Here is a 22850-nt window from a genome sequence, read left to right as displayed (position 1 = left end):
TTGGCTCTTCGGCTGCCAGGCAGGGACCGATGTCACCAACGCCATCATCCACGAGCCAACGCTATGGCTCTGTGAAGAGGAGGTCTGAGAACCCGGGTAAGTTTCGGGAGAACGGAGACAGCCAAGGGGGAGCAGGTCAGCCACCCTCCCCCTAAGGTGAAGGCCTCCGGCATGCCTAAGGTCGTAAAGGCCTTGATTAACCCGGCAAAGGCCTCCATTAAAGGAGTTGTGGCGGCCCTGGCGAAGCCGGTGGAGGCTACCCTAGTGGAGATGACTTCCGGGCCTAGAGATTCCCTGCCACCCAGGAGGGAATAATCTTTTCAGCCTATTGAGAAGACCCCTGTGAAACCCCGGGAGGAGAAAGCGGGTGGGGGGGGGAGAGACACTGTAGCCATAACGGACACAGATTCCACCTCTGAAGATGAGCTGACTGGTGTTGCAAAGATCCTGGACAAGAGGTTCGAGGAAGTCTGGTCCTACGGGAGGGATCCTGACGAGGCGGACGTAGAGGGCAACAGTGGAGCCGACGAGGAGCCGCGGGCCGTGGAGGAGATGGAGGACCCCACTTACGAGCCGTTGCAACCAATGCCTATGCCACAGGACAACTCGGGAGCAATCTTGATGGCTAGCCAAACCCTGTGTACGGAGATATGGACAAGGTTGCCCTTACCCCCCAGCGGACGATACAGCGGCAACTGGACCGCCGGGAAGCCCACTGAACAAGCGGAGGTGAATCCATCCTCCCCTCCTTCACAGCCTTCACCTCCTTCCCTGCCTTCACCTCCTTGCCCTCCACAGAGGGATGAGACGGGAAGGGAGACGGCACGACTCGGACGGACGACGACGGTGGTGACGACGAGACTGATCTCCCATCACCCCATGCCCGGGCCTCCCCTCCCGACGACATTGGCTCCTTTCACGCCATGATCGCCAGGGCATCAGAGCTTTTCCAGCTTTCTCCCGAAGAGCAGAAGGAGGGTTTCCTCTACCAACGATGGGAGGCCAAGAAGACGACCGTCCTCTCAGTACCGTTACTGGATGACATCTGGGATGAAGGACTGTCGCTGCTCAAGAACCCGTCCACGGCGCCTGCGAAGAGGGACCGGTATGAGTAGTACCGGGTCCCATATTCCCCCCCCCCCCCCCGGGAATGTGCCCAAGATCACACAGTGGAAATGCACTCAAAGTCTTTGCAGAAAAGTCAAAAAGAGGTTGGATCAGTTCAGAAAGGCAAAGTTAGCAGGTCCGAGGTCAACCTAGTTAGAAAGTCAAGGATTTACGGGACACCTTGGACAATCTGTTGCAAGGGAGACCAGGCGGGACACAGTACCTGAAATGGTGAGAAAGCTCCAGCTGTGGCAGTTGTTCCTGGTAGCGGGTGCAAGTCGTGGCTTCAACCAGAGGAAGAGATGATCGTGACGAGGAAGAAAGCTGGAGGTCGTTGCACTGCCAGGGAAGAAACCAGCTGTGGAGTTTCCCGATTAAAAGGTACGACCCTTTTATTCGCGGTAGTGGTGAAGCATGGCTATCGGGCCGCCGTGGTGCTTAGCACGGGCGATTCAACCACGAGACGATCCAGGAAGGCGAAAAAGGCGAATTGGTTGGTCCCACCAGCTTTAAGGGAAGAAGACTCTCCTGGAAGAAGATCTCCTCTGTCGTCGGGGAAGTGGTGAGTTCGTACAACAGGGCTCACAGGTGGTGTCGTCGTCGTAGATGGCTCAGCTTCTCCCCTCTTTGGATTCTTTAGGTCCTGTGGTGACTTCTGAAGTTCCAGTCCCCAAAGCCCTGCTCTTATGCAGAAAACCCCCATTCATCAGCCTAGCTGTCACTCAAACATGCTAAGTGGTGAGCCAGGCGGCTCACCACTGGGCCAATCACACAAGAGTGTGACTTGAGTTGCCAAGGCAACTCAGTCCAGGGTGCCTAATCCCCCTCCCACACATCCTGTAGACCCCAGACAGAGTGGCACCATTTGGAGGGCTTCTGTGGAGAAGCCCGCCAAAAAGTGGAACAAAGGGCTCGACTTGGGTTAGAGTTTCAGAGGCGAACACAAATGCCATTTTAAAACCGAGTCCTGGCAAAAAGACCCAACCGGGGAATAAATATTAAATAAATAACCCAGCGGTATCTTTAACATTGCACCAAAAAGTGCAATACCTGACATTCTATGAGACGAGGGTAGTGCTGAGGACAAACCCCTCTTTCATGCCCAAGGTGCCGTCCGACTTCCATCTCAACAAGCCCTTGGTGTTACCTGTTTTCTTCCCTTCGTCTCCGGCCGAGAGGACTTTGCACTCGCTGGATGTGGCTAGAGCGCTGAAGTTCTACGTGGACCGCATGAATTGTTTCCGGAGGACTTCACAGCTATTTGTGAACTTTGGACCTGTGAACCAAGGGAAGGCCCTCTCCAAGGCTTCCATTCCCAGATGGCTCTCCGGCTGCATCATGCACTGTCACCGGTTGGCAAACCGACCTTTGCCCGGCCGTCAAAGCCCATTCAACCAGAGCGATCACTTCTACCACGGCGTTCCTGTCTTGTGTGCCCCTGCTGGACATCTGCAGGGCTGCTACGTGGAGGTCGACGCACACCTTCACGAGATTCTACTGCGTCGTCCGGGATTCCAGGGAGGAGTCCAGAGTCGGCCAAGCAGTGCTGCGCAACCAGTCCGCTTGAAGGTGAGCCTCGTGAGGAGGTAAGAGATGCTTAATGTTGAGTTGTTGAAATGCTTAATGTTGAGCCTTACCATCTCCCATGGTTGTGCATGTGTGTACTACTATGTATTCTTGTATTTATGAGCGTGTGAATCCATGCCAGACCCCATGCTGGAGAAGGAAAAAGTTACTTACCTGTAACTGTTGTTATCCAGCATGGGTCTGGCATGGATTCACATGCAAACCCTCCCTCCAACCCCCTCTGCGGCTCTTCTCTTGGTCCTACTGCCACTTTACGTGCTACCAAATCTGAAGATGGCTGCCAGAGGAGGGGCTTAGGTAGAGGGCAGTCATTGGCTGGAGTCAGTATGACCCAGAGACCAGTGATTGGTTATTAGTAGAAAGGCAGTTCAGAAACTAAACTGATTTTCTTTACCGAGGATTCCCAGCCTGACGACGGGGAATGTTCATGAGCATGTGAATCCATGCCAGACCCATGCTGGAGAACAACAGTTACAGGTAAGTAACTTGTTCCTTGATATACACCACACCACAAAAGATACGCATCAACATAACACACTGAAAGCAAGGTCTGGGCTGGAAGCTTCCATCAAGTTCTGAGGGAAAATGCCCCTCGGTGATCAGCAGAATACCACTCTTGAAGATGCTAGCCCTCCCCCAGCTACTGTACCACTTTGTAAATATCCCTGATCTCATACCCAGAACCTTCTTCAGAGACCTGACCTCCCTACTAACCAGTTTTATATGGCGGAGTGGGTGGCAGAAGGAGTGTAGCCCTGAATATCCTATGCAGAGAATAAGCCGAAGGGGGACTGCGCCTCCCATACTTGGCAGGATGGTTAGCTGATTCAGAAAACGGCAAACACAACTTGTCCTGGTATAGCCCCGTTCCTCCTAAAATACGTGTTGTGCTAACAAAATGAGAGGATCGCAGATCCTTCCGGGCCTGCTGCAGCTGGGTAGACACATGGGCCAGAACCAAGGTGATACTAAAACTGGGAGAACCATACTCCCCTCAGATCCCTCTAGCGGCCATATACAGAGATGCAGAAGAACACTTAGCCCAGAGCAGATGGTACTGGGAGGAAAGGGGGGTGGTTACTATTGGAGATCTCTACTCCTCTGAAAAGCTCCAAACATTTCAAGATTTGAGGGGCACGGCTGGGATACACACGGGCCAGTTCATAACGCATTTTAGAATGGTACACACACTAAAAAATAAATGGCCAGACTTCCTGAATTAGGGAGAAGAGAATGCGGTGCTAGGACTGTCTTTGATTTGTCGGGGGGGGGGACACGCAGTATCCAGAGTGTGCACAGTATCCAGAGTGTATCATGGATTGCTGGAGGTGTTGCCCATGGACCTGCACAAAGGGAAAAGAGTATAGGAGATAGAAATAGGCAGGGAACCCATGTAAAAGGAGTGGTTGAAAGCGATGGTATACCCCAAGAAAGTTTCAAGAAATGCCAGACTGAAATTGGCCCAATATTACACACCCCATAGAGCATATATGACTCCAGAGCTGGTATCGCGCTTTCCCAATGCAAAGATACAAAGTTGCCCAAGATGCGGAGTAGAGAAAGCAAACATGGGACACATGTTCTGCTCCTGTGAGAATTTGGGCTAGAAATGGAAGTGAGATTGAAAGGGGGGCATGACTGGTTACGAATGGTCAGCAGCAGCATGACTCCTGGGGGTATACATAAGATCAAAACGGGCAAAGCAAATGAATAGAATGATAAATCTGGCCTAGCAAAAAGGAGAATTACAATGGCATGGAAGATACAGGAGTGCACACATACAAATTGATGGCGGGAAGACCTAAAAAGATGGTCCATGGTAGAGACTGCAGTGTGGTATGAAGCACTCCCAACAGGCCAGAAGGGAAGAGTATATCTCGACCTGGAATGCACTACTGCACACACTTTTCACCTCACTGGACGCACTAGTGTCGGGTTGGTGCACCAAAGGCAGCAAAGTGTCTATGGGTCCAGTGCACGGTAGAATTGGAAAGCAAAAGGATGGAAGGAGCTGGACCTTGAAGAACTGGATGGATCCAAGGAAACTAGGAAGGAAGGAAGTTTGTTAGGGACTAGAACCCGGACGGCACAATGCACTAAAGGCAGCAAAGCATCTATGGGTCCAGTGCACAGTATAATTTGGAAAGCAAAAGTATATTCCAGGTATTAACAACAATCCCAAAGTCCCAAGTGTTCCAATGGAGGAAGAATTAATCCAGCAAGGAGTGGAAACAGAAAGTGATGCTGTGCAAGTAGTAATGAACCCTACAAGGAGCGTTTCAAGCACTATACAGAGAGAAAATCCGTACCGTAAAGGTTCACAAGATGGTAAGCTGAACAGCAGGTGTTGAAGCCGTGTAGTGTGAATGTAGCTGGGGCTAGGAGCCTTCGCTGATCAGTACGGTTAAAATTGCCCTTAATGTATGTGCAGCAGCGGAAAGCAAACGTGCTGAAAACAGAAAGGTTGTAGTCAGCCGTGCAAGCCCGATAACTGAAGTTCTTGGAGTTGGTACTGAACACCACTGATTGAGTGGTCAGCCATGGAAGATAGGCGGCCGAATAGCGGAACGCTGAAAAGCTGCACGCTCCGAATGGAGGCTGGAGTAGCAGCTGACAATGGAAAAGACTGGTGTGGAAAGTGCTGCAGGGCGCGAAGGGAAAGAAGTCTTTGCCAATAATAACTGAGTTCGAATGCCGGGTAGAACGGCTTGAAACAAGGAAGAATTGTTGCTAATCTCGCGTGGAAATACCAGAGCTTCAAACATGGAAAAAAACTCAAATCAGAAGCACCGGACTCATTCACTGCGATTCTTATGTGGGCACAGCCACGCCCCCAAGGCATGTGATACAAACCTACGTAACGTGCGAGTCCTGGAAACAAAACCTGACATTGGGAGCGGCTTCCCAGCACTAGTGCCGTCTCCATGGGAACCTCCCAGTGAGTGTATAACCAGAATAGAATGGTCTGGCAGCTGTTCTACGTGCAGAGTGCTGTTTAAATTGGGATACTTTAATTCTCCTGGCAGGATGATGCACAGAAACAGTTGGAGCCGATCTGGCAGGCATGACAGTGTGCTACTTTCAAGCCTATTCATTCCTGTCCTTTAAGATTGCTAACAATGAAACCTCTAAATTTGGAGGGAAACCCGCAAAACACTAAATGTTTAGTGTGATCCCTACCTTTTTTCGGGTAAGGGTATATTTAAGTACTTAGTAAGGTAGTTGGATCATGCAAAACAGTTCAAGGAATCTAGTAGTAATTGGAAAAGTATAACAAAAGGTATTAAACACATCTGTAAAGAAAATACAATTAATGAGTCTAGAGACAATCAATAATACATTCATTCAGATTATTAAAAAATAGTCTGTTTTTATCCTGTTGTTGGTACTCGAATGGCTGAGAGTAGATTGGTAAATAAAAAAAAGGAGAGAGAATCAGTGCTCTTATTTTTCATTCAGGTTGTAGGCATATACAACTTATTTTAATCTAGCCTGGTATCACAATATTATACTAGATGCAGCTCTCGACATGTTTCTGTTCACTGTTGTAATTCTGCAACATTCATCAGGAGTAGTTGTAGAAGTCACAAGTGCAGTCTAAGTCTTTCTTTAAACTGTATCGGCAGAGATTTCTTGAACTGTTTAGGTAAAAACTAACAATATAGCTCTAAATGCCCAGTTTGTAGTTTTTAAGTCAACAAATGACTATCTAGTATCAAGACAAAAATATACCTGATACTGTTGGTGGGAGTGGAGGGACAGAAATATCCAACTAATTGGAGTTGCTAGTTAATAGTAGACTCTCAGTAGTATCAAAAAAAAAGATATAAAACTGTTAAGCCCATTGTTTACTCCCGTTTGGCTCCCCATTCATCTTCGCCTTCGATAGCACTGTATTTAATAAAATTCAACCTACCTTAATATGATTAGATTCAGTATGTCCTCATTGCGCAAGGGAGTAGTAATCTCTCTCAGGTTCTCCTTGGTATTAGAACAGTACTCGGTCCGTCAGGGCTTCAGATTAGTTGTGGTGTAGAATCACGATTTGGTAATTCTGGCTAGGTTAAAAGATACAGTCCACATCATTGCGCGGTCTTATTACCTTGGCGGTTGACTAGTCTCCGCTTTTATTGGTAGGACAGGTTCACTATTCACTAGATGTATCTTACTTATCTGTCAGGGTTTAGGCTTGTTGCCCTGTTTACAGCGGTTTAGCAATCGTATGTAAATCATGTTATAGATTGTTCTTAATATCTGTATTTATTCAGTAGAAAATGTAAAAGATTCTGCGTGGCACTCGCCATGTAGTTATGTACGTGTTGAACCACGTTGTCATTGGGCTAATGCTTACCTTGGAGCTCTTTGTTCGTTCCTGCTACACGTCTTGTAGCTAGATTTGTCCGTAATCTGAGTGAAGACCTCAGGCAACCAGCTGCTTGCACGAGTTTGTGTCACTGTTGTCATATCGGCGAGATTGCTCCCATGTTCTCTATGGTTGTAGTGCCCAAGACCTTTTCTATGTTAGTAAAAGGTGCTGATAGACGTCAGATTATCGGTCGGTCACCTTGAAGAGGTTATGGCATTTATGGCAGAATTACTTTATAATGCATTTACATGTTGTTGGTTGAGCAAGGTCTATTGAATTTACAGACATTATTAATTTGTGTTTTAACTTATTTAACACTAGAGATTTTATCATGAAAGTACTATTTAATCCTAACCATGCTTGAAACTCAATGGTCAGCATGGGAACCATCTGGGTGTATCCAATCATATACATAATGTCGCTATGGCCATCCCTATGCCCATTCAAGTGGTGAAGTTAAGTAGCAGAGAGCAAGAAGACAGAATTAAGTCTTTTTTTTAATAGTCACTGTTGGCATATAATTAATACAGTCTACTAGAAACGCGTTGTATGTTAGACTCGTACCATAGTCTAGCTATCTCCTCAGTTAATCTAAAGATATCATTCGTGCAGACACGATCAATGACTTGTATAGATAAATAGATGTAGTTTATTTTATGCCATTCGATTGCTTAATTTAGGCTTGGGTTTCATTTTGAGTTTGATAAATTAGTTCTTGTTCTTTTTTATAGAGTTTATTCTTTCTGGTATTTTCATTGTCCTTTCACAGTTAGCAGTACTGTCCAATTGAATGCTTCATGGCCATGATTTTTATCCGTGAAGTGTTTCACCATCGGTGCTTGTTTGATTTTCTTCTTTAACTAGCTCCTGTGTTCTATGATGCATTTTTTCACTTTTCTGATAGTCCTGCCTATGTATACAAGTCCGCAAGGACATCTGATCATGTAGATTACATGGTTGGTGTTAGTTTGTAGAGGTTTTTTGTTCCCATTTTCTGTTAATACCTATGTCTATTTCTTTTGTTTTGGATGTCATTTTGCAGACTCCAGTTACTGCATGGGTAGTGTTCCCTGATGGATCCATTCCCCATAGTGTAGTAATATTTTCAACCACTGGTATTTTAGTTTTGAGTTTGCTGCTACTAACACAGTTACCTATTGATTTAGTTTTTTTATAGGCGACGATTGGAAGTGGAAGTTTGGAAGTTGCGGTTTTAAAAATCTTCCAATATTTTTGGATGATATTGCGTATAGCAAGACTTTGGTTGGTAAAAAGTGTTCACACACATAATTTTATCCTGTCTAGTTTTTTTTACTTTGTCTTCTAGGAGGGCCTCTCTGTTATTAAAGGCTTGTTTTTCTGCCTTTAACACTTTTTTTGGGATAACTTCTTTTCCTTAGTTTTTTCGTAAGGATGTCTGCTTCTACTTCATAGGAACTCTTTTTGCTGCGATTTCTTGTAAGCCTTAAGATTTGCCCATAGGACAAATTGTCTTTTTAAATGTTTGATGTGGTGGCTTTGGTAATGTAATAATGAATTACAATCCGTTTTCTTTTAATGATCTGGCTTTACCAACAGCTCACCTCCTTCGTGAAAGAAAGTCAGATCTAGGAAATTAATTGTTTCCTTGTTAATAGTCGTAGTGAATTGTAAATGTCTGTTACGTTTGTTTAGCCATTCGAAGAACTCTTTTGCTTTTTCCATAGTACCTGCCCAGATCGCTAGGACATAGTCTATATATATCTAGATCAGTACATGACGTATTTATTATAAAGGTTGGGGGTATAAATATGTTGTTTCTCAAACTTTTCAACATATACATTCGCCAGGCTAGGTGCCATGGTGGCTCCCATTTAAGTTCCCTCAATTTGCTGGAACAAATTCCCCTTTGCACTCAAAGTAGTTTTTAGTAAGTGTGAGTTCTATACACCACATTATAAATTTGAATTGGTTTTAAAAATGTGATTTCCTGTTGGGGAATGTTCGTATAAAAAGAAATTATATCCAATCCCATTAGAGAATTTTCATTGGGATCAAACTCTAGATGTTCAAATTTTTTAATAACCTCTAGTGTCTTTGAAGTATGATTTCATAGTTTTTACATGTCCCTTCAGATGGCGATCTGCGAACTTGGAAAGGAGTTTGAGTACAGAGTACTCAGAATACCTGTTAAAATAGGTCTACCACGAGGTTTCACTAAGGTTTTATGTATTTTAGGTAGACAATATAATGTTGGTACAGTGGATTCTGTATTTATCAGGAAAAGAGCTTCCTGTTTGCTTATCCATTCTCTGGCTTTGGCTTTTGTGACTTTCAAATCTGGTGTTCTCCAGTTTAGCAACGTCTTTCATGATTTTCTTTTAAAAAATTAGTGATTCTCGGGAGAAGTATGAGTAACGATAGCAGTGACTCGGATGACCCAGGAGAGGTTACCTCCAATTAAAAAACCTTCTATAACAGGGAAAGAAAACAACCAAAAGTCTACTAGGAAGAGGAAATAAAAACACTACATCACATAACTCTTCTTTTTTTATACCAGGGTCACAACAAAGGGAACTGGGACGACGATTGGAGGCAAATAGTTCAAGAAATCTCTGTTGATACAGTTTAAAGAAAGGAAGACTTAGACTGCACTTCCTAATAGCCCATGTGACTTCTACAACTACTCCTGATGAATGTTCCAGAATTACAACAGTGAGCAGAAACGTGTCAAGAGCTACACCTAGTATAATATTGTGATACCAGGCTAGATGAAACTAACAAGTTGTATATATCTACAACCTGAATGAAAAGTAAGAGCACTGATTTTCTCTTTTTTCTTTATTAACCAATCTTCTCTGTCATTTGAGTACCAACAACAGGATAAAAACAGTCAAATTATTTTTAAAGTTTTTTTATCTGAATGAATGTGTTATTGATTGTCTCTAGACTCATTAATTGTATTTCTTTACAGATGTCATACTTTTCTAATTCCCACTAGATTCCTTGAACTTTTTTGCATGATCCAACTACCTTACTAAGTACTTAAATGCTAACGCTGAAATCCATCCTTTTGGTTGCTCTAACATCGGCCCATAGGGTTATTGAAATTCATGCCTTGTCGTGCAAATCTCCTTACACAAATGTCTTTGGTTAAACCCACATTTTTACCAAAAATTGTCTGATTTTTCATTTAACTCAAAAAATTATACTACAGTTTTTTTTATCCTCCACCTCATCCTGGAAAGGAAGAGGAGAGATTACACAGCCTTGACCCAAGGCGTGCACTTAGCTTCTATATATCCAGGTTGTTAAGATAGGATGATCAACTTTTCATTGGTTACGGAGGCCATAAATTGGGTATGGCAGTCGCAAAACAAACCTTATCTAGGTGGATCATTTTAGGAATTTCTGAATGCTACAGATTAGCTGGAAAAGATCCTCCTGAGGGTATCGGAGCTCATTCTACCAGGGGCATGGCTACTTTCTCTGCCTTACAGAGAGGAGTACCAATTCAAGATATTTGTGCAGCGGCCACATGGTCCTCCGCCCACACATTCACAAAGCATTCTAGTCTGGACTCTACCTCGGACCGGAAAGGTGGATTTGGGAAGGCAGTGTTACAATCAGTACACACAAGCATATAAGGAACTCCTAAATTCTGACTGCCTCCTGCAAAAATGCAAACACTGCTTTGGGAGTCCATCAAAAGATGAGGAAGATGTGGGAGGAAACAATCCATTCGAAGAACAAGTTACTTATCCGTGGCAACGTTCTTTCGATTGGATGTTCCTCCCACGTATTCCTCATGGCCCCTCCCAGCCTACCGCACAGTAGAATTTCCTTGTTATTGCAGTTGATGTTCTTTCAGGGTGAGTAACTGTCTTGTGTACGGTACATCCAAAAGGAAATTAGAAATACGCACAAAAACGGAACTGAAGGCAACAGTCTCTGTGCACGCTATATACCAGTAATGGCGTCGACATCAAGGCGGAGGCCCTTGAGGGACATTGAGTCAACATAGATGCGAATCTCCCACTGCTGGAAAAAATGTCTGAAGCATAGATATATCAATATCAAAAGATGAGGTATACGTGGGAGGAACATCCAATCGAAAGAAGGTTACCATGGGAAAGTAACTTGTTCTTCTCTACTACTAGCACAAGCAGACTGTTAATTTGAATTGGTTTTAAAAATGTGTTTTAATCAATGCTGTTTCAATTATAGGTCAAATGTTTGATTGATCGCCAGCTACAGATTTTCTTTGCTGATGTTTTTGACCAAAGACTGGAAAAATTAACGGAAAGAGTGCAACAAATACAGTGTGGAAAAAAACATGAAGAACTAGTTGCCAAATGTCTTGTAAGTTTTCTTTTGATAATGTTTCAGTAACTACATTAAAGTTCCCTCCTTTGTTTGTATAACAATACTGCAAAGCTTTATACTATAAAGTATGACAATGCAATTATGTCCCTCCTCCTACAACCTTGTTGAATATTGGAAATGGTTATCTATAAGGTTTTGTACTTTTCTCCATTCTTATCTATGTTTGCAGAAAGCTGTCAAGCTTCACAGGAAACGTTGCATAGTTTTGTTGGGTTTTCAGAACAGCACCGGCATTCCGACTGTGTGCGTGTGAGGTAATATTATTCCTAGAGGTTTAGAAGCAAGGTAGAATGCCTCCCCACATATCTACCCAGCCCATTAAACTGGGACATTTAAGATCCAAAAGACGCATAATGGGTATGGTAGGGGTCAACAAATGACAACACTGAGCAATGAGAAATTAAAAAAAGGAATAGCTTTGGTTAACCACAATGATCATGATGGTGAGATTTGTATGATGCATTCTGTCCATTTGTCCATCTCTCCATATGTCCATCTCATGCAACACGTTCTCGCACCATCCCATTCACTCACCAGCTTGCATAGTGCTCCTCCGCCTAGCCCCCCTCCCAATTTTGTCAAACAACTGGTTTGCCTTTCTCATTTGAAACCTCTCCCTCTCATGCAACCATAGGAGATTCATTTCCACAACTCAATCGCATATCTTGGAGGGGTGTTGCAAGGGGAATAGTTCCTGTCCAACCCCATAGTAATTATCTTTATCACTAAATGAAGAAAACATTCTGACCCCATCTTAATTCTTCAATCCATTAATCTCAAAGTAGAGTCGCCATTTGCGCAGTTAAGAATGTATTTTCGGTGCAGAATAATATCTAGAAAGATCTATCCAGCAGTTTCGAAAGTTGGGACTTGAAAGTATTTCCAAAAAGTGGACTTCTGGTTCCCATTTCATTTTTCACTTGGGAACAGTCAGGGGTCCAAGACGTATGAAAGATTATCCTTTGCTCTATATAAATCGGACCATTATTGAAACAGAAGTTTAGTCTATGAATCGGCAGTGTGTTTTACCGAATTTGACCCATTTATCTGACCCTCTCCTCCCCATACGAGTTTGAGGTTTCCTAGTTTGCCAATAGCAACTTTGCCACCACTGAGGTACACCCTCTAGCAACAGCAAGAATCTTTCAGCAACTTGTAGTGCCTCTCCTCCGATGTGATCAATTTGAACTTGTAACGCAAGAACCAAAAGACCTGCATTGCCTTGGTATGCCAAGTGTATCCACCAACCTGATACCCTGATTTATCCGCGGAGACTGAGAACACTCGTTCTTGCGTTCTGTCACTTTGCCTCTGTAAGTGTTCCTGTGGAGCGGGGACGGGACCAAAGCCATATCATGCCCAAGCATGCTTTTACTTGATTTAGAAGGCTGTGTGTAGCATGATAATGCATTATACCCTGCCTACCGCGTTCCTTCCACTGAGCCCTGACATATGCTGCAAGGCCATCATGCCGCACCTCATGTATGTTTGTAATGCATTTGTCTACAGCAATTTTACAATGTACATATCCCATGTTTAGCTAAGTTCTGTAAAAGTGGGAAAATGTACTAGAATGGCCACAGGCGTTTAGAGATTGCTGCAGTGGGTGGTGTAACAAACAGGAAATATCGGAATGTTTCCACCTGGGATTTTTCGGTCTGTGTTTTCTGTAAGGGGAAGTAGCCAAACTACCTGTTACCAACTGGCCTCTGAGCTAAAGGCTAAAACTGGCAGCCTTTTTTTTTTTTCTCTCCAAAAAATTTCATTGGTTTTGTTACCAAATATAAAACGGGTAACGCCCATCTTCATATTTATAAAATAACCCACAACAACATTTAGATTTCAAGAAAGTTCTCGGAGCCCCTTCAATCCCCCTGCCAGCCATCACCACCTCATCGACACATGTGTACAAATGTGCCTAAATAAGCGCAGAAAAAGGAATGTTTCAAGTCACCGCATCTAGGTTCAAGTCCAGCCCTAGTGTCCCTCTCCTCTATACCTTCCCCATTCTGTCCAACCTCCCAGATCCTCTAACCTCCCCCAACCCCGACTGTATTGTGTTGTAAACGGCAGCCATTCTTGTTGAATCATGGAACCGTTCTAGTTGATTAGCTCTGTAAGCACCTCCATTCAGTATATGTACCTGGCAACCAACACCCATTCTCTTTTGCACAGGACCTCCTATGCTTTTCCATGCCCTGGCAATCATAACTCTGGCTGCTAAAAACAAGTTGCGCACCATATGGTCTGCCATTATCTAGTGCTCTTCCTCCATTACCAGCCCAAAAAGAATCAGTAGAGGAGTCGAAGGTTCATATGGCCTGCCCAGGACGAGTATCCAAGGCAGAATCTGGCCTCAAAAGAGCTGCTCCTCGGGGGCAGCACCATCATATATGCCAGTAGGTGCCCAGCGCCCCGCGCCCCGCACCCCTTCCAAATCTAGCCTGCCCTACTTAACCCGGCTCCATACCAACTTTGGTATGCAATCCCTAAAGGGCGGTGCCTATATGGCACTGAAGGGAGGTGGCCATTAGGACAACCATCTCGTTTGCACCCACTCTCTCCATTAATCCCAGATGACCACCAGTACCGGATGCTTCAGATTTCTGAGAGAGATCCCCTCGGGTATCCAGAGCCACTCATTAACAGGAACCGGAAAAAGAACATCGTTCTCGAAGGCCACCCATTGTTTAGCCGTCTGAGGGTCCATGTGGTCTACCAACACCTTCAACTGTGCCACTTGATAATATGCAGCGAAGTCCGGGAAACCCATACCTCCCTGGTCCTAAGGACTAATTGGCATAACCTAGGCCACCCTAGGTTTGGTCCCCGCCCATAAAAAAATATCTAGAATCAGCTTCCTCTGGAAGCATCTGAAACAAATGGATTCCTTGGGAGTATGTTCATCTTAATAATATTGAGGCGAACCATCCAGAATAGGACAGTCCTATTCCATCCTTCCACATCCTTCCTAATCGCATCCCCCAAGTGGTAGGTAGTTTGATTTGTATAGATCATCTAATGGATTTGTGATATGTATGCTCAAGTATCTGATCAAGATTTTTTTCTAAACCAAATTGTGACTTCCTTATACACTTCTCGGCTTACCCGGATACCTCACCCATAGGGGGAAAAACACAGATTTTGAGTAGTTAATTTTGAAACCTTGCCGTCTCCCATCATCATCAAGCTCCCCAACTATCTCTGGCACCAATCTAACCTGGTTCCTAGCCTACAGGAGCAGGTCATCTGCAAATAAGGCCACCCTATATTGGATGTTCCGAACCTGAATGCTCTCTATTCGCTGATTACCCGCCACAATGCTAGTGGTTCCATAGCTAGCGCGTAGAGCAAGGGGGACAATGGAAAGCCCTGCTTTGCGCTCCCCCGAGCGACAGAACCCCCGACTGTACTCTGTTTACCTGGGCCCTCGCTGTTGCCCCCAAATATAACTTCTCCTGCTATGAGATCCATTGTTTGTTTTCGAAAGTGGAACTTAACAACCGTCTGCAGAAGGAAAGCCCAACTGTGTCTATCAAAGACCTTTTCTGCATCGTTTTTTCTCTCATTAGCGCCATCGGGTTAAGGGTCTTCTTCAAGTTGTCCGCCCCCTGCCTGTGTTTCACAAAACCCACTTGGTTTGGGTGTACCAACTTGGGTAATACGGTATCAAGACTCAACGTAAGAATTTTTGTAAAGATCTTGGCATCTGTTAGGCATGATTGTATGCAGTACACTTTGGGTGCACTACAACAACCCTGACATCCTGACAATAGGAACCCAACCTTTGGTATAAGTCTGTACTACACAGGATGGTAGCGTGATTGAGCAGCCAGGCTTCTCTCAAGAGGGGTCAATGTGAGCTGTAGGGGAGTTAGAGATTCACAGTGACAAGTATTCAAATAAACACACAAGATTTCTTGAATAAACAATTATTAATTTATCAGTTAGAATAAGCCTTCTTCAGAAGGGAGCAATATAAAAGCAACACACAAATACACTCCAAAACTACACTCTCTTAATATCTCTAAATCAGTCACTACCCTTTTGGGATGGCCCACAGACACAACCTACACCCTCAGGTGACCTCAATAGCTAGGCTGCTGGGGACATTAATATATTACTGTTGTATTCAGAATCATTTAGGAGTAAGTTCAAGGAAAAGGTTATTAGAACATACAAGAGACCACAAACATTCTTAAGCAGGCAAATACTTTCAGATCCCCCAATAAGTCATTCAGTGGAACAGGCTAAGCCAAAGTCAATGGGCAAAAGTCTATGAGCTGAAGCACTTCTTTGCAGGTATGTAAGAAAAGTCTTTGCACAATGTTTCAGAAGTCTTTGAAGAAAAAGAAGAATCAATGTAGGGCCACGAGCTGTTAGATTTGTGAGTAGTAGAAGATGCAAGCAACTCTGCAGCAAGAGGTAAATTCTCTCAGCCTTTTACAGTACCTTTGTATTGAAGAAAAAGTGCAGCAGATGACTTTTGTTCCTGAGCAGCTTTGCAGATCTCGCTGTTCCTGGGCCTCACTCGTGGGGACAAGAGGGAGGACTTCTGAGGACTCCTGCACTGCAATGGGAAGATCACTGTTCGCAACCGGCACTCTTCAAACAAGTGGCTGTTCGGTGTTTCAGCTCCTCGCGTCTACCGCAAATAGCAACACTGCGGTTCCTGGCTGTCGAGATGGGCTTTCCTTGCTTCTGGGGTCCTGCACTCTGTTGTGGGGGCTCAGGCTCGGTCAGTCCTGCTTCCAGGGAGTCCAGAGGATCTTCCTGGAGCTCTTGGCCAGCTTAAAATCAACACACACAATTTGGTGTTCCTCTCAGGGGCTTCTCTGTCAATATGAATTTGGAGTTTCAGCACAGCAGCAGGTCTTCACCGGGCAAACCAACGGTTCAGGAGTTGCAGCAGGCGTCCTCTTCAAGTTCTTCTTCGGTTCCTTCGCCCAGTGGTCGACTCTGCCTTCCAAGCCAAAAGCCTCGCTTTTTTATTCAGTTCTCATTCATTCCAGCCTGGCTGTCACCCAGCAGGGTGGCTGTCCTTGCCGACAGTCAGCCGGCCAATCACTAAAGAGCGCATTTGGGTCTCCTAGGAGACTAAGCACAGGGAGTTAAGGGCACCTCCCTCACTGCCTGGCCATCCCAGACACCCTGGAGCCAGAGGCGGGTTTCACTCGTGAATCCCGCAAAAGGCAAAGCGAAGAAAGGGACCAAACCTGGTTTGGCGTGCAGAGTAAATCTCAAGAAGGACCTTTCCACAAAGAAATGGCGAAAAAATAAGACTGGGCCATTTTGACAAAAAATGGCACCCTTGGGTGCTTTACTGTAGCTGCGAACGCAGACCGCAGTAAATGCACATCACGGTAGTTAAAAGTAAACCACTTCCACCAGCCATTCAGTGAGGAAAGGGTAACATGAAAATGTTACATGAGAAGCTAGACAAAGCGGATACTAAGTAATCCCTCCAGCAGCCTATGGTAAGATAGTGTGTGCTGGGTCTAGAAAGTTAAAGTAAAGTCAATTTCACTTTACTGCTCTGGGAAACAGTAGTTTATCCCAGAGCAGGTATTTAAACCTTTGGGAAATCTGGAAGACTTCCCTGTGTCACTGCACTGAAGGTGCCGTGTGACACAGTTTAAAAGATGAGCCTATGGAGTTTGTCAGGCTCCATAACCAAAGGAAATGGAGTTCAATAAAATACATGAGAGTGGGGAAAAAGGGACTCGCTCTCTCCAGGTTTAAAAAATCAAGCCCTCAAAAACCAGCAAAGTTGCTGGGGGTCTCTAAGTTGGAGGGAATTGGCACATCTCTGAGAATTTTCCCTAACAGCATCCAAGGTCAATAATTAACGTCCACGCATGGAGCACTGTGCTGGGTCTTTTGCCTTCTTTAGGTATAACCACTATCAGTCCTCTTAAGAAGGAAGGTGGAGTGCCAGGGCCACCCTAAAGTTCTTAAAGAGCTTCGGAAGAAAAGGGGATCGAACACTGCAAATGTTTTATAGAAAAAGGATTAGAATCCGTTGTCCCCGGGCACTTTCCCAACCTTCAGCTCGTTAATAGCTTAAACCACTTCCTGTCAGGATATTGGATGGTGAAGGCCACCCTCCTCCTCCTTCAAAGTCGGGAGAGCTGCATTAGCTTGCTATTAGGCCATTTCGTCCTCGTCTAGGGAGCGCAGTGTAAAGCACTCTTTAATATGCCAGGAAACACTCCACAGTTTCCCCCGGTTGGTGAGACTTTGCCTCAGTCATCTCCTAATCATTTTAACCTGTCTATCCAACCCTTGCTTCCAATTCTTGTTCACCAGCATGGCCCCTGCTTTGTCTCCTTGCTCCTAGTACTTCTGCTGCACCCCTTTCTGCATTTTGTGGGCCTTACTGTAGCCTAGTTCCCCCAGTTCTTGTCTTTTATCACAGATTTTGACAGTAAACTCCTCCTGGTGACCTACCCCTTATGCAGCTTCTCACTCAGGGTCGCAATTTTAGCCTCCACCAACCTCGTGATCCACTGAACCTTAGCCCCCCTCAGCTATGAGCTGACCCCGGACGGTGACCTGCTCAGCCTCCCAAACCATGTCCAAATTGATGACACTGGTGTAATTTACTGGAAAGAAGAAAAAAATATAAAGTTGCATTTCCTACCTGATCCTTCAGGGATTGTCACAACCATCTCTCCCCACCACCCCCATAATATTTGTTCTGATGTTTGTTAATCTGCATAGAATCACATGCTGTGCATATGGTACGACATCCAGTGGTAACCGCAGAGATTCGAAAGGGGATGTCGACATGGGCGTGCCTGTAACACTATCCCCACGTGACGTGTAGTGTACCCAAGATCCCTCACACGTTGAGGTCCCTCAGATTGTTTTTTTCCGGCCAGCATTCTGGTCGCCTTGATGCAGAGCTCGTCAAAGACTTTGCTTATTGTCCCATCGATCTTTGGTCAAATAATTATATAAAATATCCATATCACCCTATCCGGCCCTTATTTCGACGGCTGTTACAGACCTCCGACGGAGACCTAACAGAACTCGACGGACGGTGATCCAGTCGGCACTGCTGACAACGTGACCGGGCATCCCGCCGACCTAAACAGTAGGGAGAGTGGGGTCAGGGTGGACATTTCTATACAAATTGCGACTTTCTTTCCCTTTCGGTCTTCGTCACTCTACCCATCCTCAGCTATGGAGATGACTCCATTTAGGTTTTGCCCCAATTGTAGGAGCAAATTCCCTTGGAAAGATATGCACAGACGGTGTAACCGGTGCCTGCCCCTCGATCACAAGGAAGAAGGATGCGCGGCTTGTAAGCACTTCCGTCCTAACACATTGAATGATTGTAGAGTCAAGCAATGGGCGGCCTACGGTATGTCGAAGGCCGAATTTTCTCCTGCTGCCGCAGCCACCGCATGTGACGACGGCGAGAGTGACGATCGTACCTCCGAACTGGAGGTTGTTGACCTTTCGCCAGAATGCTGGCGTTCCGCATGGTCCGTCTCCGGCCCCGCTAGGCACAGCTTAGGTACTGCTATGGGGAAGTCGCACCCCGGCGACAAAGACGAACATGTACTCAGCACAAAGCACACAACCCCAAGTCAATCTTCGGCCAGGTCAAAGAAGACTTCAGTGCCAACTGGTACACCGGAAGGATCGGCAGCCCTCGACGCAACCGCAATTACGCCTAGCGACCGGGCCATCGCAAACAAAGAGCGCTACCCCAATATACCAGGTCCTGCCGAGATGCATCACAAGAAGGCATCCGGCGACGATAGGGTTCCAGATCCACCTAAGAAGGCGGTCGCAGAAGACCAGGCCCTGGCACAGCCGAAAAAGTAAGGCAAAACGTGAGTGCCTTCTTTAACACTTGATTCTCAGTTGCAGTGAGCACTCTGTCTGAGAGGTTGACTACTTGCATGGTTTTGTCTGTCATTCTACCTTCCTCCCCTTCCCAGAGCACATCTGACCGCCTCCCGATTGGTCTCTTCATTTTCCTTTTTCTCATCCTGCCTCTTCTGTTCTTCCTCATGGACCTCCATTGCGTCCCAGTGGTTTTGGCTCTTCCCCTGATTTCTTATTTTCCCTACTTGGTGTAAGAGTCTCATCTCCTCAAAAAATAAAATAAAAATTAAGCCTGATAGGAGTGTCTTCATTACTGCTTGAAGAGGTTTCTGTTGATCTACTCGCTTCATCATCTGTTTCAGAATTCACTTCAGCAGCATTGGATATGGCAACAGCTTGCACTGGACATATAGCTTTTCTGACATGATCATAATTCCTGGCGAGTGTGTAAATCCTACCGTTGGCGTAGTCATCTTTATCTCAGAAATGTTCTTTGTTTTCTGTCCTTAATTTCATGTTCATACTTGTTATTGTTTATATCCATCTGGGTTTTTATATCCTTGGCCACATTGGATTCCGTCCCTTTGTAGGCTGTGGCCTCCATGTCTTGTATTTCAGCAAGTGCTTTCTCCCCATCACTCTTGGCATAGTTGACTAGAATGGTCAGCATTCTAAATGAAGTCATTGGTCGCGTATCTCCCCATTTTTGCAGCATGTCTGGATCTTCATAGGTTGCAATGGTTAGGACCCTCGGGCCCCTTGGTATTCATTTAGTGCCTATATAGTTCTGTAAGGACTTCATCTCCCACCATTTTTGTTTTCTTTTTTATGTAGTTTTTCTAATTTGATTTTTTTTTTTTTGCTGAATTGTCTTGTTTGGTCACATCAGAGTACATTTGGTGGTTTTCAGGTTTAGAGTTTCACTGAAGAGAGATGAAGCTTCTGCATCTCTACTGTATTGTTTATCCACCATTGTAATGTTGTAATATTTTAATAATCGTAATATTTCAAAAATAAGGGGAGGAAATCCAAATTTATCTTTATATTGTCAGTAATTCCAGACTTGAAACACAATGTTATTTAGGAATTTTTGACAGAGGCACAACGTTATGTGCTTTGGATTGTGTCCTGTTAACCACTCGTAATGAGCGCCAGCCACTGACAGACAGCCTTGATGGTTTTAAATTGAGGTATTGGAATAGAAACTGGTTTTACCTTCTCTTCCTAATGTTGTTTGAAGCCCTCTGGCTCCAGCAGCGTGGAATTCGGCCATTCCAATTCTGCCTCCATATTATTGATGGTCTGGCTGTTTTGCAGTATCATGTTAATCCTGTGTAGGAAAACGGATGTGCGGCAGCGTTGACTTGAATTTTATGACTTTTGGAAACTGGGCTCTGGCTCAGAAGTCACGCTGTTAAACCATATTCGCATAAATGTCATCGGATTATGAATATTGTCCTAAGCCATCCGCATTTGTATTAAAACCTGCGGTTAATTAGAATTGACTTCAAACGCCATTTTGGAAAATATCCTCCATCTTGATTCTAACTTCTGCTCTCTGTCCAGAAATGATTAACCATGTTTTCAGCTGCCAGAGCAGAAACAACCTTTGAGCCTATGTCAACACTAGGGCTGGCAGAGCAGACTATTTGTCCTGTGCAAAGAGACCTTGTAGTCAGAATGAACTTTCATTCAAAGTGTTATCTATGTCTACAAAACTCATCCTCCCTCAAACAGTGATATACAATGCATGTAAACTAATGCTATGAGTTTCTGAAGGAATCCTTTGTACATTTGTTGAACCAGGACTTACTCTAAAAGCTAAAGATCCACACAGCTGACTACAACAAAGTTTGCCAGTATGTTTAAGGAACCTTGGAGCCAAAGTGAACTTCAATTTAAAGTGTTGTCTGCATCAATAGCATCAGCCATATTCAAACATAAGAACTTGAATGGTAGGCAAACTAAAACTATGTGCCTTAGCCATAAGCTATTGAATTTGTTTCTTGAAACTAGGATCAACCTAAACTGGAGAACCAACACCACCATTGAATCTTCAAGGATGGGACACCATGTCAAAATTACAAACCAATATTGTATATTTGTTATGTGAACTGGGCATAAACCCAAATTTGTAACCTATCAGTTTGGAGATGGGCTGGGCTATGACCAGGACTGTGTATAAAACTGCATGTTTTGTGATGACCAGTACTCTCACTCCACACTGTGTCAGCTGGTACACACTGCGAGGTGTTGGGAGCCAGATGGCTATCTGCTTTGATATTTGAATCTGTACAGAATAAAGTTATATTCATAACTTTTGACTTTGTGACTGGCGGATTCAGTTTTTGGTGGTACTAAGCCTCGTTATTCCTTGCTTGATCTTACAACACGCTCTGCTGAATAAGCAAAGTTGCAGGCTTGAATGTGCCTGACACAGGTGCCTGCCTGGATGCACGGCTGACCCGTGTTGAATATATGAGAAAAAACTAGCAATGGGGTTTTCCTTTGCCAGGAAACGGTGGCACTCGCTGCAGCGATAAAAATGAAAAATGAGACTTAGGTTCTTTAGATTATAGTTCGTCTTGGCTTGATTTATTCCATGGTGAACAATACAGACCACAAATGCAACGCATTTCACCCTGCACAGGCTTCATCGGATTGCAGTCAGCATTTGCAAATACACTTTTTTTTTTTTCTTTTTTAGGCTTTAAAAGTCCTTTATTTTGGTTTGTTGCTGGTGTTCGGTTCATACCTGTGTTTAACATTGGATAGTGCAGTGCGCCATGTTGGAACATGTAACATGCTTCGAGAAGTGTATGGCTTAAACTGGGCTAACATGGTGTTACTGTGATTAATACTGCAGTAAGTCTATTATGACTAATTGCTATGTTTTTATTCGCAGATCATTTTGAAAATATTGGTGTCGTGTCTCCATTTGGGCCAAGATAATTCATGTGTTTTCAATGGCTTACTGGCGGTGATGGTACAAGGATAAATGTGTGTATGGCTAATGCCTTCGTAATTCATCTGCCATGCATATGCTCCGCTAGCCTCCTTCACCTTTCATAATAAACGACTCAAAATGCACATCTGCCAATCCCATGCTAATTGCGAAGCAGACATTGGGTTAGATGGGTTCTAAATACTAATGGCCATGGAGCTGCGTTTCTCTCCCACTTGAAGTACATCTTTCCCCATAAGGACGCGCTATCCATTAAGGTGCATGATGCTAGTGCAGATTGCAGTTAGCTTTTCCATAGAGTGCCTAGTGCCTTCATGTAAAATCAAGATAAGAAGTGTGGTAAAGTGTCACAAAGCAATTAAACAAATAGTACAAGGTTGGGGTGCAACGATTAACCAGACCAACAGAGCCACCCGTAAGGTCTCTTTAAAGGTAACAATACGATTATTTTTTTTTGCGAGGTCTGGTTATGTCAGTGCTCTCCCTATTATTAGATAGATGAAAGATGTATTCATTTAATCACTAATAAATTTGTTTAATACAAATTGTATTTAATAAGTGTACAAGAAAGCTGACGCGTGTTTCGACCAACAACTGTTCGTCCTGCAGACACTGCAA

The 22850-nt window shown here is 44.4% G+C and overlaps 1 protein-coding gene across 2 annotated transcripts in view; it reads left to right on the top strand.

Annotated features, from left to right (window-relative positions):
- Window positions 1-22850, top strand: part of ATF7IP2 (activating transcription factor 7 interacting protein 2) — a 763479-nt gene that overhangs the window by 147240 nt on the left and 593389 nt on the right. For both annotated transcript variants that reach the window (XM_069647842.1, XM_069647843.1), the window contains exon 4: window positions 11267-11401. In XM_069647842.1, coding sequence (XP_069503943.1) covers window positions 11267-11401 — 135 coding nt within the window. The remainder of the gene's footprint in view (window positions 1-11266; window positions 11402-22850) is intronic.

The sequence above is a fragment of the Ambystoma mexicanum genome, chromosome 2q (genome assembly GCF_040938575.1).
Source record: "Ambystoma mexicanum isolate Mex_15411 chromosome 2q, UKY_AmexF1_1, whole genome shotgun sequence".
In the NCBI taxonomy this organism is placed as follows: domain Eukaryota; kingdom Metazoa; phylum Chordata; class Amphibia; order Caudata; family Ambystomatidae; genus Ambystoma; species Ambystoma mexicanum.
The sequence above is the reverse complement of the archived record's forward strand: the minus strand, read 5'-3'. Positions and strand labels throughout refer to the sequence as shown.